We start from the raw sequence: 17,362 nt of genomic DNA, 5'->3' as shown, positions 1-17,362 counted from the left end.
CCCTGTTACTTCCTCATCCTGTGACTGGGAAGAAAACAAGAACCATACTTCCTCTAGGCTGGAGTCTCAGGGGAGGCCCCTCAGTGGCTCTGAGACTGTTGTGGTCACATCCAAGAGCAGGAACAGAAAGCAGGGCCCTGTGCAGGGCACCATGCTTTGCAAGCGGGAAGCAGTTGGCCTGATAGAACCTCCACGTACACAGCGGGCTGCTCATGCGCAGTCCTGGTTCATCTGGGACCTTGAATTCAGAAGATCATTTTGGAGGCCAGGCCTGAGGCCTGAGGGAAGGGGGCTCCTGGGCTGGGCGGCAGTGAGTCTGGGGGTCCATGGTGCATGGTGTGACCTGCGGGGCAAAGCTCTGATGCTGTCTGCAGGATGGAAGGGGCAGAGCCCTACGAACTCAGGTCCTGAGGAAGGAGCAGGCCCGGGTAGGGCTGCAGAAGGTGGCGCTCGGGTCAGATAAGCAGGGTGATCACCAGCCCCATCATTTCTGGTGTTTTGGGCCCGTGACTTCCCCTTTGGAGCCTCGGTTTGCTCATGGGTGAATGGGGATGGCCAGAGTTACTCTGCAGGCTGTCACAAGAACCGCAGAAAAGTGTGTAAAGGTCTGAGAAACCCACTGGTCCTCAGCTGTCATCATTAGGTAAGGGGCTGCTGCTGAGGCCCATCCACTGATGGGGCTTCAGTGTTTTGTCTCCCCTCCCAGAGGTGGATCCTCCCCAGCCAGGGGCCCCACCCAGGGCGCTGAGCAGCGTTCGGAGACAGATACAGTTGAATCAGAGGCACATGGAGCTGGGAGCAGGGCCAGGGGCCATCTGCTCCCAGTGTTGGCTCCTGTGATTTTTGCTGTCAGGGAGCCTTGAGTGCCAGACAAGCAGGGGTCTGGGCACAAGACGTTGGAAAACCTGGTAGGAGGAACACTATAATGTGAGGAAATCCTGCTGGCTGGGGTTTTAAATTACAACTCACCCATTTCCCTGTAGGACACTTTATTGAATGCCCTAATCTTCTAAATATTCTTGGAAAACTTCCAGGCCATGATACATTTTCACATGTGTTCTTATCAGAAACCACCCTTCTCATTTTTAAGCAGTTTGCAAACCCCATCTGCCTCTCCGCAGATCAGCATGTCACCCCGGTGCGCGGTCCCCGAGCTGCAGGAGCAAAGTGGAGCTGACCACCTGTTGACTCTCTGCTCTGAGCCGCAGGAGAAGGAGGGGCTTGCCAAGCGCAGAGCAGCATTCCCCAGGCCAGAGGGAAGGCTGCCTGGGAGGAGGCGGAGGGCCGCAGGCCCGGGAAGGCCAGGACAGTGGGGAACACCCGCCGGCTGGCGTGAGCGTGCCCAGCCGGGAGGGCTGAGGAGGCCTTTCCCAGCAGACAGGAGCACCGTGATGTGACCTCCCTCGGGCGGCTGGTCTTACCCGACAGGACCAGGACCCCGCTGAGTTCTCCCCGGTGCTGGGCCCGGAAGGGTGTGCGTGCCCATTCCCAGCCTGCTGGGTGGGGGGCCAGGACAACGCTCTCTCGAGTGCAGCACGCTGCCCCTTCTGGAGCTGAGGGAGGCTGCTGGTTTCTGTTCAGTTCACCTCTTTGACTTGGATGTTAATCATTGGTCCCCGTTACGGGCTGGATGTGTGTCCCCCGCAAACTCCTGCGCCAAAGCCCCAGCCTCAGTGTGGTGATGTCTGGAGGTGGGGCCTTTGGAAGGTGACCAGGTTTAGATGAGCTCATGAGGCGAGTCCTCCTGGTGGGACTAGAGGTCTTACAGGTGAGAAAGGTCCTGTGGATTTATAGCGAGAAGACAGCTGTCTACAAGCCAGGAAAAGGGGTCTCTCCAGGAACCCACTCTGCCAGCACCTTGGTATCAGCCTTCCTGGCCTCCACATCTGGGAGGAATCCGCGGGTGTTAGTTCAGCCACCCAGCCTGGGTGCCTGGTTACAGAGCCCAAGCTGACTGCCCCTTTCCTTCACTGAACACACATTTGCTCAGTGCCTGGGCATGCGGTGGGGATGCAGGAGTGAAGACGGGGCAGACGATGGACGGGGGGGTGGGGGAAGCACTGAAGTGACCCCTGGTGGTGACAGAGCTTTGAAGGGCACCGTGTTAGAGGCCAAGCGATGGGGAGAAGGCAGGAGAGGCTGCTGTAGCCCCTGGGGCTCACGGACGGTCTCCTTAGGGACCCTTGTCCTACGTGAAGAGTGGTGGCTGTGCCGTGATCCATGGTAGAAAAAATCCAGGAAAGGGACATGGTCTGGAAGCTGGAGAAGCTGGGGGATCTGAGGCCCAGGGGTGCTCACCAGCACGCACCGGGATGGGTCCCTGAGCAGAGTGGTGTCTGCCTGTGCAAGGAATCTAGAGTTTAACCTGAGTGCCACTGGGAGACCCAGACGATTTCTGCATGGGACAGACATGATCTGATTTATATTTTTAAAAGCTCTCTTGGCTGCTGTGTGGGATTGAGGCGGGGGCAGGTGCCAGGATGAGGTGGGGTGGTGTGACGGCGGAGATGGGAAGTGGCCTGGATGCGTCTCATGAGGACAGCTGACTTCCATTTGAGAGGGCGTAGTTGCTGGGTGGATGATGGTAGGGCAAGGGTGCAAGCAGAACGGATGAGACCCAGGGTGCCCTGTGGACCTGTGTGGCTCGAGGTGTGGGGCTGATGGCAGTCAGCAATGTGCAGCTCACACTGAAAACCCAGGGCAGGGAGAGGCCATGTGGTGGGAGGGGAAAGGGTTATGTGCAGTTAAGAGATGAACCCAGTGGGCGCTCAACACTCACAGAAGGACCAGCTTGTGAAGGAGGAAAATAACCAGAGGTTAGCAGCATGGAAGCTCAGAGAATGCCGTAATACAGACAAGGACAGCCTCCTGAGAACCAATGAAAGGAAAACAACCGGCCACTGGATCGGGTAAGAGCAGCAAGACGTGGCAGGACACGTGGTCTCTGTAGGGAACAGAAGGAGCAAGGCGCACTTAGCAGACGAGAGGCAGTATGGGGCGGCAGCAGCCAGAAGGGGCTGAGGGAGGGCTTGTCCACTTTTAGGACAGGTGGCCATGCCTGCTGCAGGCCCATGGGGGGAATTCACGGCAGGGAAGGCAAGAAATGGCTGCAGGGTGCGCAAAGAGCAACAGGACCCAGCACACAGGTGGGAGGAGCCAGGGTGAGGGGCACGGGCACACGGCGGCAGGCTGGGGGGTCCACAGAGCTGGCCTCCCAGCTGCCCCTTTCCCAGGGAAGTGTATATAGGTCAAGGCCTCGGGAAAACGGAAACGGGAGAGAAACAGCCCAGCCTAGGTGAGAAATTTAAAGTGAAACTGGCGTGACTTCCTTCAGAACCGCACAGCTGCTGGCAGCTGGGTTCAAGCGGGGGATGTTCTGCCGCTGTGCCGGAGTCTGAAGCCACTACCAGGGACCAGTATGCGTTTACACATTTTATACGCCTCAACAATACAGACCAAGATTCCGGGGATGAAGAAAAAGGAGTTTTTGATTCAGCAGCCATTAACAGGACAACCATCACTTAAACAAGAATTTATTTTCTGGTTTATGCTTTTACCATAGCATATAAATTTAATATAATTTAATTCCCATATAAAGACACTTTTGGAGGCTATATGGACATGACATGGCCTGGGGTTAGGTGGAGCAACTGGGACCACAGGACGCTCAGGCCTGAGCAGACACCAGCTTGCTCAGGCCGGAGAAGTAGGATCTCTCTCTCTCACTCATCACCTCAAAGTGCAGCGGCTGCCTGCAGAAGTTGCACTCGGCGGAGGAATGCGGCTTGAGCTCCAGCCCCACGTGCTTCCACGTAGCCAGCAGATTCTCTGTGAGGAGAAACAGTTTGAGCAGGTTAAAGGAAGCCTGTCCCCAAAGAGGTGAAAACGTGCGCCCACACAGAGGGCCCGACGTGAATGCCCACAGCAACACCGTTTTCATAACGTCAGATTGGAAATGCCTAAATGCCCATCAACTGGCAGATATACAAAATGAGTGATCCACGCAGAAGAGGATTATTCCGTAAGAGGAATGCGGTTCTGACACACGCTGGACCATGGATGAACCTGGAGGCCCGTGCTGGAAATGCCAGGCAGCAAGGATCACATGTCACATGACCTCATTACATGATGTGCAAGTCCGGGCAAACCCACGGGGACGGGGCAAGGCAGGGGCAGGGCGAGTGGCTGCTGATGGGTATGGGGTTTCTTCTGGCATGAGAATGTTCTAGAATCAGACAGTGGTGACAGCTGTACATTATGATGTACTTAAAAACCACTAAATTGTATGCTTTGAAAGGGCAAAATTTGTGGTATGTAAATTATATCTCAATAAAGCTGTGTAAAACATGTTTTTAATTGCAGAACAAAACCCAACTCTGGCCTTATCTTACATGCCTACAGGGAAGAAGGTGCTCTGGCAGGGCTCAGCTGTGGAAACAGCATTCTTAGCCAACAGTCCAGAAGCCCGGCAGACGGTAGAACCCTTGCGGGGCTGAGGAAGGGAATGCACCTGGGGCCCTGGGCCGCACACAGCTGCAGAGCCCACGGGACAGGCACTCTCACCGGCGAGCTGGGCGTGGGGCTGCTCGGGGACCACACACGTCAGGGGGGAGAGAGGAGTGCAACACTGAACTTGGCAGGCCCAGGGCAGGCCCAGCCCCCAGAGGCCTCTCCCTGACCCCTGCCACAGCCATGCCATCTCCTTGTGCCACCCACCAAGGGGAAAGCGGGAGGGTTAGCAGGCTCCCTCAACGCCCCCCACCCTCAAGTGAAGGGAACAACTAACGGCCCCCACGGTCGGTGCCAGCACATTCCTGATCCCACGGGAAGAGAAGAAACCGACGGAAAGCCTCGCTGGCGGCGGGCCCTCACCTAGAAAATAGGCCATCATCTGCGGCGAGTGGTGCGGGGTGGGGGCGATGCGCAGGAGCTCCTCCCCGCGAGGCACCGTTGGGTAGTTGATAGCCTGCACGTAGATGTTATGTCTGCCCATCAGCTCGTCACACACAGCTGTGTTTTTAGCAGCATCTGCAACCTACGTTTGATGGGAACAAAAGGTCAGGCGAGAACTCAGCGGGGGCTCCGAGGGCCTTCTGTGGCGTTGGGGCAGCCTGGGCACAGGCGGCCTGAGCAGAGGTCATGTGCGGCTGAAAGGGCTTGGGGCTGATCGGTACGGAACGGAGAACCAAAACCACGCCAGAAGTCACCTTCACGTTCACCCCTCCCGGGCTTTGGGCGGGAAAGCACATGGTCGTCCCTACCGGCCAGTCCCCGTACCCACGGATGCGCAGGCCTAGGGGAGGAAGGCAGCTTCGGCTCCAAGCTCTGCTAAGCTATTTCAGCATGACAGCAGGGCCACTGCTTGCAGCAGGAAGGGCAAGACCCACTTTGGAATTAACCGAACAGAAAGCCAACATTTCAAAGCTACCAAGCTCAGGCTTCTGGGGCTCTCCAGATACAAGCTGTTCACCCTGCCAGGGCCAGTGCTGAGGAGGAGCCTCTGCTCCGGCCTGCTGGGTTCAAGAGCTCCATTCTCAGAGTGACACTACAGCCTGGCCCCAGCCCGTGCTCCGGGAGCCGTGGACCAGCAGCTCCGGCAGCGCAGAGGCCAGCCCCAGCGAGCAGAGCCCCAGGCAGGCCCTTACCCGCACGGGGATGATGTGGCTGGGGCAGTGGACCACGGGGAGGCCGGCATCCATCAGCATCTGCCTCATGAGCTTGACATTGCGCTGGTGCTGGCGGCGAAGCGCCCGGCCCTCGGCGCTCTTCAGGATCCGCACAGACTCCAGGGCCCCGGCCAGCAGCATGGGTGGCAGGGAGGTGGTGAAGATGAAGCCGGCAGCATAGGACCGCACGGTGTCGATCAGAGCGCTGGTGCTGGCGATGTACCCGCCGACACAGCCGAAGGCTTTGCCTGGAGGAGACGGCACCGTTCGCCACAGCAGCCACCCCGGGGCGTCCCAGCGACGCACCGTGGTGCTGAGAGCTCGCCGTGCCCTCACCTGAAGTAAAGGGATGCCCACCCGTTTTGGAAAGGGAAGGCTAAGAAGGTCATGGAAGCATCTGGCCCAGTCACGTGGTGAAGGTGGAGGCCGGCCAGGTCCAGAGCGCAGGCCCCCTGGCCAGGCCGGTCTGGGGTGCGGCGTATCAGCTGCTGCACCTCCTCACCCGCCCTCCCACCGCCTTGCTGCTCTGCCAATGGGCTAGGGGCCACCAGCACGCTCTGTGCCATGGGAGCTCTGCGGGACAGGACCTGAGCTGCGGTGTTTGCACCATCCTCACTGAGAGCACCACCCCCAAGGCCCAGCTGAGACATTAATTGTTGTGGTGTGGCTGGTATTATTTTCTATTCAAGTAAACACAAAACTCTTGACGGGCAGCAATTGCTGGATAAACATGAAAACTCAGAACCTGTTAGGGCTGATCTGGGGCCAGCCTCATTTTTAAATTCTTATTAAGTCCCTTTGTATAATCTGTATCTCCAGTTTCAGGATTAATGACTCCAGAAGAATCCTCCCAGATCTTAATGTTCTGTTCTGTAATTACCACTCCTGCTTGAACCCCATGCAGGGCTGGTTGGTACAATATCTTTCAGCAGAAAAGTTCTCTCTCCAGCCTCTGCCATCTCACAGTGACCACACCTTCGAAGGGCCCCCATCACAAGAGCTCCTTAAAAGAAAAGGGACTCTGGAATCAGAATACATGAGTACCAGCAAGGGTGCCCCTCCGGCAGGGCACCGGCTGCAGGATCAGGGTCTGCATGGGGCTCTCCCACCCCTCAGCGGGGCTCAGGGACACTCTGTGTCACCTGCCCTGCCTTTACCAAGAGCAGGTTGGAAGCTGGCATTTTGGCTAACTGCTGTGTGGGCCCCCAACTGCCTCACTGGCTTCTGAAATCCTCCAATCTGTACAATTTGCACATTTCATCTCTAGAGCCGCCACAGGCAAAGAGAACATCCACTGAAGTTCTCTGCACACAGTTCATTTATTTCCTCCACCAGAGCAGGGGGAGGTTCTGTTACCCCATTACACATGCTTCCCCCGCTCGTGGGAAGTTCGTGTTACTCCCCTTGGCTTTCGTTAGTACCTGTTTTTGCAAACTGAAAGAAATCTGAGGATTTTCCCTCTTACGAAATAAGGCAAAAAGCAAAACGAGCATCCAGTGTTTGTCACAGAGGCCGCACATCCCAAGCAGCCAGAGCGGCCCCTCGAGGCCCCTTCCCCAGAAACACTCAGCATCGCAGCACCACCCCGCCAGCGCTCCGACCTGCGACTGCGAGCATCTGTGAGCGTGTGCTGTATCTGCCGTTATTTTGAACATCTGTTAGCAGGATGTGTCCTGAGGTATCAGAAAAGACTGAGAGAGCTTATTTTTTGGGTCTGAGAACGCTCAAGAATTTTCTCATATAAGTTAATGGTAACTTTTTTGCTTTACTGCATTTTAGCTTATTAAAGGTTTCACAGGAACATTATGATTTTGGGGAGTGGGGAAACTTGTAGATGAGGAAGCTGAGGCACGGAGAGGTTCATTACCAGCCCACGGTCACACAGCTAGTGGGCTATGCAGGCAGAGGTCACTCAGCAGGCGGTGTGGCTATGGAGTCCAAGGTGGGGCTCCGTGAGACCCTGCCTCTCAGTTCGGGGGAGCAGAGGAGATTCAAAGTAGCCGGGGTGAACTGGAACAGTTCCTGTGAGGCAGGCACAGAGCTCAGCACCTCACAATGCTTGAACCCACAGGTCTTCACAACTGCTCTGGGAGAAATCACTAGAACTCCCTGCCCCATTTTTACATATGAAGGCATAGTCTGAGGCATGGAGAGTAAAGGCTATGGCCACGGCATGTAGCTAGAGTCACAGTTACGTAAGTGATGAGCTCAGATGGCAACAGACGGTATTTCTGTCACGTTAGGCTGTGCGATTTGCTTTGATTCTGGGGGCCATGCCTCCACAATTCAAGGGATTCTGCTAAGCTGTGCCACTATTCACGGAGAAAGTAAAAACTCACCCAGAACAGTGGCCCAGGCTTTATATGCTATCGCATTGTCTCACCTGATCCCTCCCAGTGAGTCCCTGGTTTGTCAGGGTAACGTGACGTCAGTGCAGCCAACAGAACGTATGAAGTACACATACCAAGTGTTCCAGAGATGATGTCCATTTTTGGCATAACTCCGTCCCGATCACCAATTCCTCCACCTTGAGCCCCGTACAGCCCCACCGCGTGGACCTCGTCCACAAAGGTGATTGCTCCAAACTCATGGGCCACATCACACAGCTCTTCCAGTGGGCACACCGCGCCTGAGGAAAGACCACCGACCACTCTGAAAAGCTTGCTACTTCATAAATGTCTGTTCTGGCAGGAGTCAGTCAGAACAAAATAACTTATGTTCTAAGTAAGTTATTTTTAGTTTTGGGGAAAAAAAGGAACTTCCCCCAGTTTCTAGGTTATCTGTGGGCCTTAGAGCTTAATAAAAGCCAGAGTAGAAAATCGACATACATCCAAATCTATACAAGGTCCACCAATCACAAAATCCTGGCAGAGTGTGAAAAGGAATTGCAAAACAAAATAAACAGCACACTTAAAGAAAGAATTCAGGCCTAGTTTTTAAGGCTTCAGATGGACCTCTATGTACACCTACCGTCCATGGAGTGGACAGTTTCAAATGCCACGATCTTGGGGACTGAGGGGTCTGATCTCTGCAGCAGCTCTCTGAGGTGCCCAACGTCATTGTGGCGGAAGATGTACTTCGGCACTCGGCTGTTCCGTATCCCTTGGATCATGGAGGCATGGTTCCCAGAATCAGAGTAAATCTCGCAGCCTGCCAGGATAAAGATGCTGGTTATTGCCATCTGCACCGAGGACAAACTATTTCCCAGACAGCCAGGGACTGTACACTTTGCCCTGAAAAGGCAGCTCTGCCCAGCAGGGAGAAGAGGCCACAAGCCGGTTTCTTCTCGGCAGCGTAGCTTCTCCTTGGAGAAAGCTCCGAGGGGTAGGGTCACCCCAGGGTAGGCAATTCACCTGCTTTTATATCTGGCTGCCTCCCTCCAAACCCAGCCAAAAGATAACTACAAGTGGTGAAGAGAATTCTCCAAAGCATTTTCCTAAAACACAAAGCCACGTGAAGCGGTAGGCCTATCGGCACTGATGACGAGCCTTTCAAATGTGATTCTTCACTGATGTCCTGCTCCTGCTCAATTTAAAAAGAAACGCTTCCCGATGCTGTCAGAGGGAAAACGGCAACTTGATCATCACGATATACGCCCCTGGCTGCTCGCCCGGCGAGTGTAGTCACTCCACTACCGCACCGAGCTGTGGCCACACTGTTGGTCATAGTCTCTCCGCCGCACTCGTTCCTCCTGACGGAGCGTTTCTGGCAGGCTTTCTGTGTTGTCAATGTCCCCGGTGTTACTGAGACACCCCCAAAACCCTAAGGCGTCCCAGTGGGCTTCCTCACCTGGCATCATTTTGGCCAGAGTGAAGAGAGTCGAGTCATTGGCCACGAAGCAGGAGGAGAACAGGAGGGCCGCGTCTTTCCCGTGGAGGTCGGCCAGCTCCTGCTCCAAGTCCACATGGAATTTACTAGTTCCGGAAATATTCCTAGTACCACCCGCTCCCGCGCCATGCTGCTTCAAAGTGTCCCTTAAAAAACACAGGCAGACAGAGAATTAATCCCATGGTCTGAACACTGTGCAAAAATCGATCCCTTCCAGCATCTGGGGGACTAAAAGCCTGCTGATCTGGAAACTCCCCGGCCAAGACCGGGGCCAGGAGTTCTAGAAGTTTCATCTGGAGACTAGGCGGGACACCCCTAGGGGGCACCGGGGACCCGTGTCCATTTAACAGTCACTAAGTTCTTGGCAGGAGCCGAGTTGACTGCCTAAGCCTTCTTCTCTCACATGAACATCACTCCCCAGTACCAACCTGTCTCTGGAGGGACCTTCCGGATAGTGGCTACCTAACCCTATACCCAGTCACATAACAACAGACCGCAGATCCACCTGCCAGCAAACCTCAGACTGTGCTCTTGTCCGAGCGCCTTGGAGAGGTGCTGAGCCTCCCTGGCGAGTCTGGCAGGTGACTCTCTCAAGTGTCCCCGGCCACGGCAAGCCTCAAGGACACGGGATGGGCTCTACCTCCTTTCTTAGTGTCCTTTTGAGGACGCTTTCTCTCCAGTGCTGCTAGATTTGTATTTCTCTGCCCACAGCCATGAGCAAGCATGCCTGTGAGCAAGACTGCCTGGTGTTCAGGCGTACTCATGTGTGGCATGCCAGGCGGTGAATGGCCACGTGGTGCCAACGCGCCCATAAACTGGAACCCTCTCACATGAAGAGGCTCCACCAACTACTTGCGTATTACAGTTTCTTTAAAGTAATCTGTAGATATTTTAAAAGGCCAAACACAGTATTTTGCTATGGCACACTTTCAGCTACTGAGTATTCCAATAAAAGATCCAATCCCTATAAATCACCAATGTTTCGCCGTATAGCGTCAGCATATGAGAGCTGAGGGCTACTCACATGACGGCCCCACACACCCGTGGGTGGCGGCTCATCCCCAGGTAGTCGTTGCTGCACCACACGGACACCTGCTTTTTGGTGACGAGAGAGTCCGAATAGTCATCTGCCATGGGGAAGACGTGTGCCCTCCGGTTCACAGTTTTAAAAACCCGATAGGTGTGGTCATTTTTCTTCTCATCAATTTTCTTCTCAAAGAAACGATCATACTGAAAAGTGGAAACAGCTAAAAACCAAAGGACAGCACAGTCTGATGGTTAAGAAGCATCTGGGCTTTGGCAAAAGACCTCGGTTCCAAGCCCAGCTCGGTTGCTTAGTAGCAGGGAGATTCTGGACAAATTATGGAGGTGCTCCTCCAGGCAAGTTACTTTAAGGTCCACATCTTGAGATGATGTGCTTCTCAAACAGGACCATCAAGTGTTTAGTCCAAGGCCCAGTGTGTGGAGGAAGAGAAGGCAGGCTGCCAACAGGACCTCCATTCACTTTGACCAAGAGCACCGACTCGTGTCCAGCAGGGGACATGGCTTTTGATCCATGACTCACCATGCAATTTTATGTTTACTCTCATGTACGTTTAAGTCATATACTCTCTCTCACGTCAACAGATACCAACACGACTTACATTTTGGTAAGTTATCTTGGAGAAGATGGGACACGCCTTCTGGCCTTTGCTTTCGCATGATATCCTGGAAATTCTTCAGCAACCCGCTCGGCTCCCTGCCGTCGGTCTTCACACCAATCACACTGGGGCTCACTGAGGTCTGGGCAACCTCTGTGACAAAAGGGACAAGAGGCGAAGGAGACTTACATTCTACTGAGTTCACGATGCCTTCCAGACACACTGTCAAAAATGGCTTCCTGCCTCGTTCACAAAAGAGGCTGATCAAAACCAGTTAGCTGTAACTGAGTGTATGAAGCTTCTCGTCTTCCGTGTAATTAGTTACTGTAATGGCCAATGTTTGGTATGGGTTTCAGAGCTACCAGCCAGCCTTAATGACTATTAAAGTCCAAAGCTCTCTAGCTGGTTGGTGCGCCTCCCCAGCCCCATGCCCCCAACCTAATCTCAATTTTCTTCACAGAAAACAATTCCAGCCACATGTGCCATTTCTGCTGGTGAGGACTTTTGGGGGACTTGGGTGCTCTTGTGGATACAGCCCCAACTGGAATGAAGGTTGCCACTCATTGACCATCGGTAAGACACACAGCTTGGGAGGCCTAAGACCATCACTCACTATGGTAACACTATTTTTTCCCTTTCATTTCACAAGACTGGGGGGAAGAAGCAAAGATCAGCTGCTAAGAGCTCATGCTTGCAGACTATCTTCAGAAATTAAGCAGTTACTATAAAAGCTTGTCACCCTACACACGCACCAGAAAGTCCCATATTTTGCCAGACTGCCCTCTGATTGTCTATCTTGGTGACCTTCCTCCTTGGCCCTAAAAGAGGAAGGTGTTTACACAAATGCTAGCCTAATAATAGCTCACACATAAATCCGAGGGTCCAAAGAGCCAAAAGGAGCGCTCCACTCTTCCTAATGGCTCACGTCGCCCACTTACCCTTCCTCACGGCATGCATTTCCTGCACGTCCTCCTGAAGCTCTAGGCTGGCTTTGCGGAAGACGCTGCTGCCCCTCTGGCTCATCTGGGCTGCCAGGAAAGGGCATTTGCTGGCAGTGCCCTGGCTCGCGGCAAGGGAAGGGTGTCCAGATGGAAGCTGGGTGCCACCTGGAGCCTGCTGGGACCCACCTGGGGCCTGCTGGACCTCAGCCTTGGCAGTTTTGTCCTCTGAGAGGTAAATGGAAAAATTGAGGCATCAGATCTGGTTGTACAATTTACAAGAAAACCACTTGTTTCTTTTCCTCACTGCCTCAAACACAAACTATGTTTTTGACCCCACAATCCAGACACAAGTTTATTTTCATGAGGTTCTCCTAATTTCACTGGAAACAATGCCCCTGTGAAGAGTTAACGAGGCGCAGTCCAGCTACCTCTCAAGCCCATAGTATTTCTCATTTATAAATCCCTTAAGACATCTTCTCTTGTTCCAGACAGCCCGGAGTTCTTGAGTTGGATTATTTCCAGTATGTCTACCCCACGTCCTCTCAGCATACCTGATGAGAGGTAACTGGAAGTATTTGTACAATTTTTTCTCTGCTAGTATTTTCTAAACAGGTTCTTGACAAAGAAGCTTTCTGTTGCTTACCATGTAAACTACTGGTTTTCTTCTTAACAAGAGAAATTAGCCTGAAAGTGAGGTCTTTAGATTGTCATCTAGTAGGGTTCAAATTATTCGTATGCTAAGAGAAAAATCACAGGGTTACCACCTTCAGATGCCTCATCTAAATGCACCAAAGAAGTTCACTGACAACGCAATTGGATGCTAATTATGCTTCTGGTGACGATGATTCCCCGCCCCAATCCCCCCCAACCCCAGCAAATTCATTTCCCTTCCTGCTAGAAGCCTTTCTTCATCCTTCTGGAATAGTCCTGAGTCATAGGCTAGCCTTTCCTGCCACTTGGGTAAGGTGTTTCAATGCACTTTTTATTAAAACCTTCTGAAAAGGAAAGTAAAAAAAATTGCTTTGAAGTTCATTTCATTCATTATAGAAGTAATACATAGTCACTGTAGGAAGTTTAGATAAAGAAAGAGTTTCATCATTCAAAACAGAAGCACTGCAGACATCGTGGTGTATTATCTTTTCTCCCTGTGGACAGGTTTTTAAAAAGTTTTACTTATTCTGTATATCCTGGTTTATTCTGCCCTTTCCATTATAAAGATCTGCCTAAGCTAGTCAGTCGTTTGTGAACACTGTTTGTGATGGCTGCATGGTAGTCTCTCTAGTGGATAAGTGACATTTTATGCAACCATTCCTCTACTCTAGTGACAGAAAGGTAAAAGAGGTAAGAAAACATAACTAACCCGAGTATGGTAAAGACGAAAAGAAATCCTACAAAGGATTAAACCCTTTCTACTTAAAGAAAAAAAAAGTTATTTTCTTACAAGTCCACATCCAGAGAACACACCTAACAGGGACCGTAAGGTGAACTATTCTCCAGGACTAAGCGGAATCTGAACAGCCGCATCTACTTTGGCATAGCCAGACCCAAAGGGAATTGAACTTTTATCTCTTTATGAAAAGCAAAATTTAAAAAATGCATATCCAACATAAGATACACATTTAAAAACATCACCCTCTTAATAAATTCCGTAGGATCTCACTTGTGAGGTTCCTATAAGCAGCCACACACATAGAAACAGAAAGTAGAATGGCGGGGGCTGGGAACTGGAGGAGGGAGATGGGAAGTTAGTGTTTAACGGGAAAGAGTGTCAGTTAGGAAGATGAAAGAGTTCTAAAGATGGATGATGGTGGTGGCTGCACAAGAGTGTGAGGGTGCTTACCACCACTGAACGGAATGCTCAAAACTGTTTGAGATGGTTAAGTTCTATGTTATGTGCATTTCACCACAAAAACTAATTTAAAGAAGAAAAATAAAATCACAACTTTTAAAGCCTAAAGCATCTACTCAGTTGTGCTGTGAACCTAAAACTGTGCTAAAACATAAACTCTTAAAAAAAAAAAAAAAGCCCAAGGGCCAAATATTTAATGAAGGAGAGGTTGACTTACAACAATCTAACCTTTTATTTATACGTATGAGGCACTAACACTAAACCCCTAATAGACACTGACATGCAATCCAGGAACCTGTAATGCCAACACAGGCCAGTGTCACCTTCAAAGGTGGAAATGCCTGTCTTGTGGGGTTAGGATGACAATGACCAAGCCTGGCACGAAGTAGTCCCCCTAGGGTTAGCCCGACCCACATCACCACTGCGACCAGAACTGCTTCCAGTCTGCAATAGGTGCATTGCTGCTGCCCCTGCTTTTCTGTCGGTGACACTTACTCTCACTGGCCGGAGGGGTTTCTCTGACCTGCTGGCAGTGCCCTGTGGAAGTGGACAGGGCCCGAGGGGCTGGCCTGGCCCCCATTTCCATCATCTTAGGGCAGTTTTGGGCATAGAACAACAGAGATTTGCCTGCCTTCTGCAGAAATGCTTGAGGCACTCGAGATAAGAAGGGGCAGCGGCGAACAACAGTCTCCATTTCTGGGAGGCAACTGGTCCTGTAGAAAGATGAGTGACACCAATATTTATTATAATCAAGCAAAAACCATGCAGGGTCACTGACTTCAGGGGTCACTTGCAGGGTATGGCAAGGGTACCCTGGGATACTAGTGTCACTTAAAAGTGTCTAAGGACAACACTGATTTGAGACTCGGCTGCAGACTGGTGACTGCACTCCACTCAAACCAGCAACATCTTCATTCCCCGCGTCTACACAAAAGCACCTGCAAAGCAACTTTACCAAATGAAGAAAATACCCATGATTAATAACCAAGGTGCTGGGACAGTGAGGGACACGTCAGGAACGGGTTTGGGAAGTTAGAGGCTCCTCCAGGCGACACACAGTGCAGATAAGAACCTGGCACACACCCAGGTGGAGAAGTGAGGTGAAGGAGGAAGCCACTGTCACCCATCCGGACAGAGCCACTCTCAGGGATCCTGATCTCCTGGTCCCGGGAATACCCCCAAGCCTCAGGAAGGGATCTAGCCGGGCCCTGGGTCCCTGAGGCCGGGATTCGCCGGAGATGGTGCCCTCACAGGTCGGCGAACTGGGCGTAACTGGGAAAGCGGGGCATAAAGAGAGGAAAGGGTATGAGGGGAAGCGCTGTCGGTGCTCACTGGGGAGGGCAAGGGGCCACAACGCCCAAGGCGCAGGGCCTGGCGGAAGGTGGTGGTCCTGGGCAGGGGGAGGCCAGAGGCGATCCGGGGGCCAAGGGCTCGAGAACAACGAGAAGGGTATGAGAAAGGAATTCTAAGGCGGCCAGTTAAACGGGGAATGGCCGAGCGGGGACACTAGGGTGTCCCAGGGGCTAAGGGTCCGGGGATGAGGGCTGAGCCCGAGCGGCGGCGGGGGGGTGGGGGATGGGGCCCGGGCCGGGGCAGCGGGGCGCGGGCTGGCCGAGCACGCGGGGCTTCCCGGCCCGGGCCTACCAGGGCGCGGGCGCTCACCTGCGCGGGGACGGCGGCGGCACGCGGGCCAGCAGTTCGAACCACTCCGGCGCCCTTGTCTGAGCAGAGCTGCAGGCCGCAGGCACCGTCGCCTTTATATATAGCGGGCACCGCCGCGCCTGCGCTCTGGGCGGGCCCTCTGCGCAGGCGCACCTCGTCGAGCTCGCGGGGCTGACCGGGCCAGCTGCCGGCGTGGGGGCCGGCCGGGCGGCCTGAGCCTGCGCCCCCAGCGCTGGGGGTACCGCCAGTCCCCGGGGGGCTTTTAGGGCTGTAAAACGCGTGCCGCGGACACAGGGGAGGGACGGCGGGCAAACGGCTTCGGGGCCAGGGTCTTGAGCAGGATCTGCCCGGTGGAGCTTGCTCTCGCGGCCGTGACGGAGGGCTTCCCGGAGGAGGTGGGGCTGGATGTGCCCAAGGATGGAGAGGTTCTGGGCTGACGCGCAGGGGGCTGGAGGGGTCCTCGGAGTGAAGAGGAGGAGCAGAAACGGATGGGCACTTTCCGGTACGGGATGAAGGGACTTAACCCGATGCCAAGAAGGTATAAGAATAGGGCTGGACGGAACCCATATACTCCGCAGCTCTGCGCCCCCCGGGGTCAGGGTTGTGGAGGCACAGCACTTACACATAGTTAGCGTTTGACACATACTGTTATTTTTATTTTAACTGGGGCTTGTCCAACGTTCCCTGCTGGCCACGCAGGGCATGGGCCGAGTGGCTCAGTACCCCTTCCCAGAGTTCAGCTTGGGCTGTGCCCTCTTTGAGTCTTCTCCAGACCACACCTGCAGGGAAGGACTTGGCAAACCCCTCTCAGGAACGCAGGCTTGGCCTCTTTGCTCCACACCCTTTCCAGCCTAACTCAGGCCGGGCTGGGCTGGGCTGGCCGGGCCTGTGCCATGCTCACGGCTGCCATCCTGCACTCTTAGGAAGGGGGCGCCCAGGTTGCTCCTTCCCCAGATGGGCATTAATAAGAGGGGCAAAGTCCAGAGTGATGCTGACCAAGGTGTGTCCAGGTACTTCCCAATTCCCTCTCTCTGAGTCTTCAGCCAGCTGCAAGGCAGGTGAAGTGAGTCTCTACCTGCAGAGGAGGCACCTGGGTCCAGAGAGGCATGGGTGCTTGTCCAGAGGCCCAGGAGGAGGGCTCTCACCTGGCATTCCAAGGCCCTGCTGTGCCCCCTCCTGCTGAGGGGCTCTTGGCAGTGCCCATTAGCTGTAGAGAGGCACAACAAGAGGTCAGCCCTTGGTCTCAGACCCCAGGGCAGATAGAAGTAGAAACGGCCAATGTCGTGTCGCGTGCTTTGCCCATCTCTGGGCCTCCCTTTCCTCATCCAGGCAATGGGGTCATAGCTGCTGTTCTGCCTGCCTGCAGACAGCCCTGGGCCTGGGTTCCCACCCCAGCTCTGGATCTCCTGCCCTGGGGCAGGCGACAACCTCTCTGAGGCTCAGCTTCCTCACTGTAAAGCTCTCCCAGGCCTGCCACTTGTAGTTGGCAGGAGACGCAGGTGAAGTCATGGATTTCAGATGCTTATTGTTTAAACCAACAAGTCTCCAGCCCTTCGGGAGTTTCCTGTTTAACAGAGGGAAAGGTTGGGAAACAAAGCCGTATCACATGGAAAGTGAAAAAAAAATGTTGTAAACAATTGCAGATGGAGGAGGAGGCCATTACTCCAACAGACGCTGAAGGCGGGATATCCCAGCCACCAGGAAGGCTTCCGGAAGACAGTGCTGGCCAGGAGAGTAAGTGTACATGGGGGTGGGAGGCTAGTGGCTGGAGCCCTG

At 53.7% G+C, this 17,362-nt stretch overlaps 2 protein-coding genes across 17 annotated transcripts in view; one reads left to right on the top strand and one right to left on the bottom strand.

Annotated features, from left to right (window-relative positions):
* Nucleotides 1-3,517: 3,517 nt before the first annotated feature.
* ALAS1 (5'-aminolevulinate synthase 1) lies at nt 3,518-15,727 on the bottom strand. 2 transcript variants are annotated; one of them, XM_036994838.2, is made up of 11 exons: nt 15,587-15,727; nt 14,420-14,637; nt 12,073-12,300; nt 11,138-11,287; nt 10,519-10,741; nt 9,456-9,640; nt 8,637-8,816; nt 8,131-8,295; nt 5,646-5,914; nt 4,873-5,035; nt 3,518-3,828 (listed from the first exon to the last, which is right to left on the bottom strand). In XM_036994838.2, exons 2-11 carry the CDS (start codon nt 14,616-14,618, stop codon nt 3,668-3,670), a joined length of 1,923 nt encoding a protein of 640 aa, XP_036850733.1. In that variant the 5' UTR covers nt 14,619-14,637; nt 15,587-15,727; the 3' UTR covers nt 3,518-3,667. The 2 variants fall into 2 exon arrangements, with proteins under 2 accessions (XP_036850733.1, XP_036850734.1); XM_036994839.2 differs by lacking the exon at nt 15,587-15,727 and adding an exon at nt 12,719-12,812 and having other exon boundaries at nt 14,420-14,550.
* Nucleotides 15,115-17,362, top strand: part of POC1A (POC1 centriolar protein A) — a 73,505-nt gene continuing 71,257 nt past the window's right edge. For 3 of the 15 annotated variants that reach the window (XM_073230669.1, XM_073230662.1, XM_073230670.1), the window contains exons 1-2: nt 15,772-16,088; nt 17,230-17,320. In XM_073230669.1, the coding sequence (XP_073086770.1) occupies nt 16,075-16,088; nt 17,230-17,320 (105 nt within the window). In that variant the 5' untranslated portion in view covers nt 15,772-16,074. Of the gene's footprint in view, nt 15,178-15,771; nt 16,125-16,321; nt 16,597-17,229; nt 17,321-17,362 lie in introns of those variants that run through there. The other 12 variants (XM_073230668.1, XM_073230663.1, XM_073230678.1 and 9 more) reach the window with 11 other exon arrangements.

The sequence above is a fragment of the Manis javanica genome, chromosome 3, assembly GCF_040802235.1.
Source record: "Manis javanica isolate MJ-LG chromosome 3, MJ_LKY, whole genome shotgun sequence".
NCBI lineage: Eukaryota > Metazoa > Chordata > Mammalia > Pholidota > Manidae > Manis > Manis javanica.
This window is presented reverse-complemented; position numbering and strand designations above follow the sequence as displayed.